The following is a 4,561-nucleotide window of genomic DNA, read 5'->3' on the forward strand; positions in this document are numbered from 1 at the left end:
ACACTGGTATTTACATTGTCTTCTTTTTTTTATTATGTTTTATTAACTTATGGTTCAAGTTATGTGGTTCTATTTGAAGTAAGAAAAAATTCTTATCTGACTTTAATTTTACTCTGATTTTACATTTTATCTTTGGAAGATTTTGGATAAATGCTTCATTCTTTTTTTGTTTTGTTTTGGGCCACACCCAGTGATGCTCAGAGGTTACTCCTGGCTATGCACTCAGAAATCGCTCCTGGCTTGGGGGACCATATGGGACGCCTGGGATTGAACCAAAGTCTGTCCTGAGTCAGCTGTGTGCAAGGCAAATGCCCTACAACTGCACTATTGCTCAAGCCCCAAATTGCTTCATTCTTTTAAATGATTACATAGTCATTCTAGAAATTTTCCTAAAGTATTTTCCAGTATATTTAATAACAAAGAATATCTAAGAATTCCAAAATTGCTAGCCTTTGCTAGAATACAAAAGGGATCCTTGCAATTAACTATCAAGATCAAGCAAGATTTTCATTAGATAATTAAAAATTAACAACAAATTTGATTAAAAATAAATACAAACTTTTATTTCACTAATAAATTTATTTTAATTATACACTATATTACAAGGCTATCTAATCTAATAAAAAACTCAAGACTCAAAGCTGGAATAAGTATTAGTTTAATCCAATATTGAAATGATTATACATTTATATATGTTCTTGATTTAAAGCATTCTCTTCCTAAAATATCAACCCATTCAATATGAGTAAGCTACCGATTTTTCAAAAATTTTAGTCATGATGAGACAAATCTTTAGGTATTTATAGGAATATCAGATATTGGTATAATAATCATCAAAACACTCTGAATACCTATCATACAATAAGCTTGTTCCCACTGAATTACTCCAGTTTTGAGAAAAGATTAAACTATGATGTTGGATAAAAGAAACACAAGAAATGAATGTTAGCTATAGAGATGAATCTGTGGAGAGGGTCAAAAAATGCTGATCCAGGAACTCTTAATTTCTAATTTGTGGACCACCTGGGCACCTGTAGGGAATACTGGTAAAGGTCCTGTATGCACTCTTTTTATCTGCCACCCTTCCCAGAAGAAGATAATGAAGAGACTTTGAATTAGCTTCTCCTTTGACACACACCCCTTTTTGATATGTAAAGCCCCACTTAGGTTTAATAGCATAGATAAGTATCCATCTGTTAGCATTTGCCCTTCTTGTTGGTTTATTGGCCCTGAACAATAAATATTAAATGTGGAGGAGTCAGGGCTGAAGGCTGTAAGTCCCCTGATCCTATGCTGTTCTCTCATGTGTCTTGTTTTCTTAATCTTCACAGTGTCCCTGCTTCAGGCCCATTCACCTGGTGCTGGTCCACGGCAATGAGAAAATAGTCTTCACTCCTTAATGTTGTGTATGTAAACATTTCAATGGGATTACTATGTTACTGACCCTACCCTGATTGGTGATTGTGCCCTATGCTAGGGTGTGACCTAGCATTTTGCTCCCACCGTTGGTTGGTACCTGATTCTGGGGTATAAAAGCAAGAGTCTGTGGAAGGCAGGAGCTTTTTGACTGGAACTGATTTGAGGCTTTTGGCTTCAGTCTTGTCCTCCGAATAAAGAAGATATTTTCACAAGCCTGCTAGCCTTTTACCTGCTGCATTTACCTCAGAACCGCCGGCTGAACAGGGTGGCAGACGCCTGCTCCGAGCTGGAGGAGAAAGACCTCATCCTCCATCCCTCCATCAGTCAACCCTATCAAGGGCAGTATTGCAACACTTAAAAAGAAAAAAAAAACTTGGAATTTAAATGGTCATAAATATGTATTTATTTGGTAATTTAGGGTATATTTGCAGATACATTTGAGAACATCAAACTAAATATAGCTATGTGATTCTTGCTTATATAAAATTATAAACATAAAATTACATTTTATCATTTTTCATATACTCCATATACTTCTTCTTTGATAATACTACTTTTATACATAATGCTAAGTCACAAAAGAAAAGAAATGCAGAGAGATGCAGGGTAAGAAAAAGGAGTTCATTAAAACAACAGGGATGGAACAGAACTTCTAGAACCATAAGGAAAGACTCCATCCTATGACTTGTGTAAATACCAAGACCTCTAGTTAGAGAGGCCTGATCTCATCCATTACTGAGCAGATAGTTTCCAGACACCACAAAAGGACCTAGGGGAGAGTAAACAAACAGGTATGGAATCTAGAGTTATGCACATGGCAGTATACTTCAAGGGCAGAGAAACCCTGTATCTCTTAGGCCAAGGAAATTCCCTCAATATTTACTGTGCCTATGCAAAAATAAAAAAAGCACAAATAACTTATTATTATTGTTGTTGTCTTGTTTTGTTATGTTTTGTTTTGATTTATGTTTTTGAGCTCTGTTTTGTTTCTATTTTGGGACCGGGATTATTGTTTGGTTGTTGTATTTATTGCTGTGGCGCTTTTTGGGCTCTTAGTTTGATTTTTCTTTTAGTATTGTTGTTATGTTTTTCTTCCTTTTTCCCTTTCTTGTCTTAAACAGATATTTATAGCCTCTAGAAGGACTCCTCCCATTTTTTGTTTGTTTGATTTTGCCCCACCCCTTTTTTTCTTCTTTAAACAGAACCACATAATTTGAACCATCTTGTTCCACCTCACCAACTGAGGGGGAAATAATGGAGGTTACCAAGACCAAACAGTTGTATGAACATTGAGTAGAAATAAAAAATGATCAGACTTCGTTCGAGTTGGAACCCGGGTGCAGCCAAGATGCCGGCCTACCACTCTTCTCTTATGGACCCTGACACCAAACTCATTGGGAACATGGCTCTGCTGCCCATCAGGAGTCAGTTCAAAGGACCCGCCCCAAGAGAGACAAAAGATACAGATATCGTCGATGAAGCCATCTATTACTTCAAGGCCAATGTCTTCTTTAAAAACTATGAAATCAAGAACGAAGCTGATAGAACCTTAATATATATTACTCTCTACATTTCTGAGTGCCTGAAGAAACTTCAGAAGTGCAATTCCAAAAGCCAAGGCGAGAAAGAAATGTACACCTTGGGAATAACTAATTTCCCCATTCCTGGAGAGCCCGGCTTCCCACTGAATGCAATTTATGCCAAACCAGCGAACAAACAAGAAGATGAAGTGATGAGGGCCTACCTACAGCAGCTAAGGCAAGAAACAGGACTGCGACTTTGTGAGAAAGTTTTTGACCCTCAGAATGATAAACCAAGTAAGTGGTGGACTTGCTTTGTGAAGAGACAGTTCATGAACAAGAGTCTTTCAGGACCTGGTCAGTAAAGGGAACATGGCAGGCACCGTCTCCATAGTCTGAACAGCATTTTACAGCAAGATGGACACAGTTCTTTGCCTTTATCTCGCCAAGTTTTATACAGAAGAGAGCATGTCTTTACTTGAAAAAAAAATCTCTTTATTCAGAATTGGGGAGGGGGAATAGATTGTCAAAGATTGATTTTGACATTTTCTGCATTATTAAGCTGGTGCTTAATAAAGGGTAATAAAGAAATTTCTAACATTCCATGTCAAAAAAAAAAAAAATGATCAGACTTAGGTACCAAATCCAAAACCAATGACAACAGGATCGATACCCAATCGACAACAAGCTAGATGCAGAGGGGACCACTTATACTAGCAGCCCAGGGAACAAAGGAGGAAGATATGGGATGCATGCTGGGAACGGGGGAAGAGGGAGGACAACATTGGTGGTGGCCCTGATTCAATGTCACTATATACCTAAAATTTTACTGTGAATGATTTGTAATCCACTTTGGTCAAAACAGAAATTATATATATATATATATATATATATATATATATATATATATTTTTTTTTTTTAAAGAAGTCATGGTTTTTCAACAACTGACTTCTGAAACTGATACTTTTCTACTCTAGATTCTATAAGAACAAATGAATACCTTCCATTTTACTATACATTCATTTCTTTTGGGGGCAAGATTTGTTATAGTGTTTATTGCACAAAAATTAAGAGATAAAACTATTATAATCTTAAACTTCTTTTATAATCTTTACTTGTATATTTAAGAAGTACCATAGCCATATAATGTCATTGTAGTAAATTTACTTATTATATAGCTAAATCTCAGAAAATAGAGATTAGAGTTTTCATAAACTTTTCCTACTTGTGGCCTGCTCACTCTAGAAATACAACATAAACACAGGCCACAAGTTTTCAGTAACACTTCAGATTCCTTTATGTGGTTCATTTTAAATTTTTGATGATTGTCTTGCAGAAATATTCTATTGTTTCCAGATATTTTACAACCCTCATTCAATTATGCAACCCCCCATACTGGATTTAAAAAGTAGAATTTAAGTAGCATAAGCTCAGAGAATAGACAATGTAACAAATATTCCAACTAATGTTAACACATTATCTCATTTTGCCTTTAGAATCATTCTGCCTGTATATAAAGTAGTCTTTTCAAGCATAAGAATTTTTATCATTTAGCCTTGAACAGAAAGGTAATGTATAGGAAATCTAATGGATTGTTTCCTCCTATCTGACTAATCTTTGT

General features: G+C 35.7%; 1 protein-coding gene across 1 annotated transcript; it reads left to right on the forward strand.

Annotated features, from left to right (window-relative positions):
* The first annotated feature begins 2,742 nt into the window (after positions 1–2,742).
* LOC126013945 (actin-related protein 2/3 complex subunit 3) lies at positions 2,743–3,539 on the forward strand. The gene has a single exon (XM_049777167.1). It carries the CDS (start codon positions 2,768–2,770, stop codon positions 3,302–3,304), a length of 537 nt encoding a protein of 178 aa, XP_049633124.1. The 5' UTR covers positions 2,743–2,767; the 3' UTR covers positions 3,305–3,539.
* The last annotated feature ends 1,022 nt before the right edge of the window (positions 3,540–4,561 follow it).

Source organism: Suncus etruscus, chromosome 7 (assembly GCF_024139225.1).
Source record: "Suncus etruscus isolate mSunEtr1 chromosome 7, mSunEtr1.pri.cur, whole genome shotgun sequence".
Lineage (NCBI taxonomy): Eukaryota > Metazoa > Chordata > Mammalia > Eulipotyphla > Soricidae > Suncus > Suncus etruscus.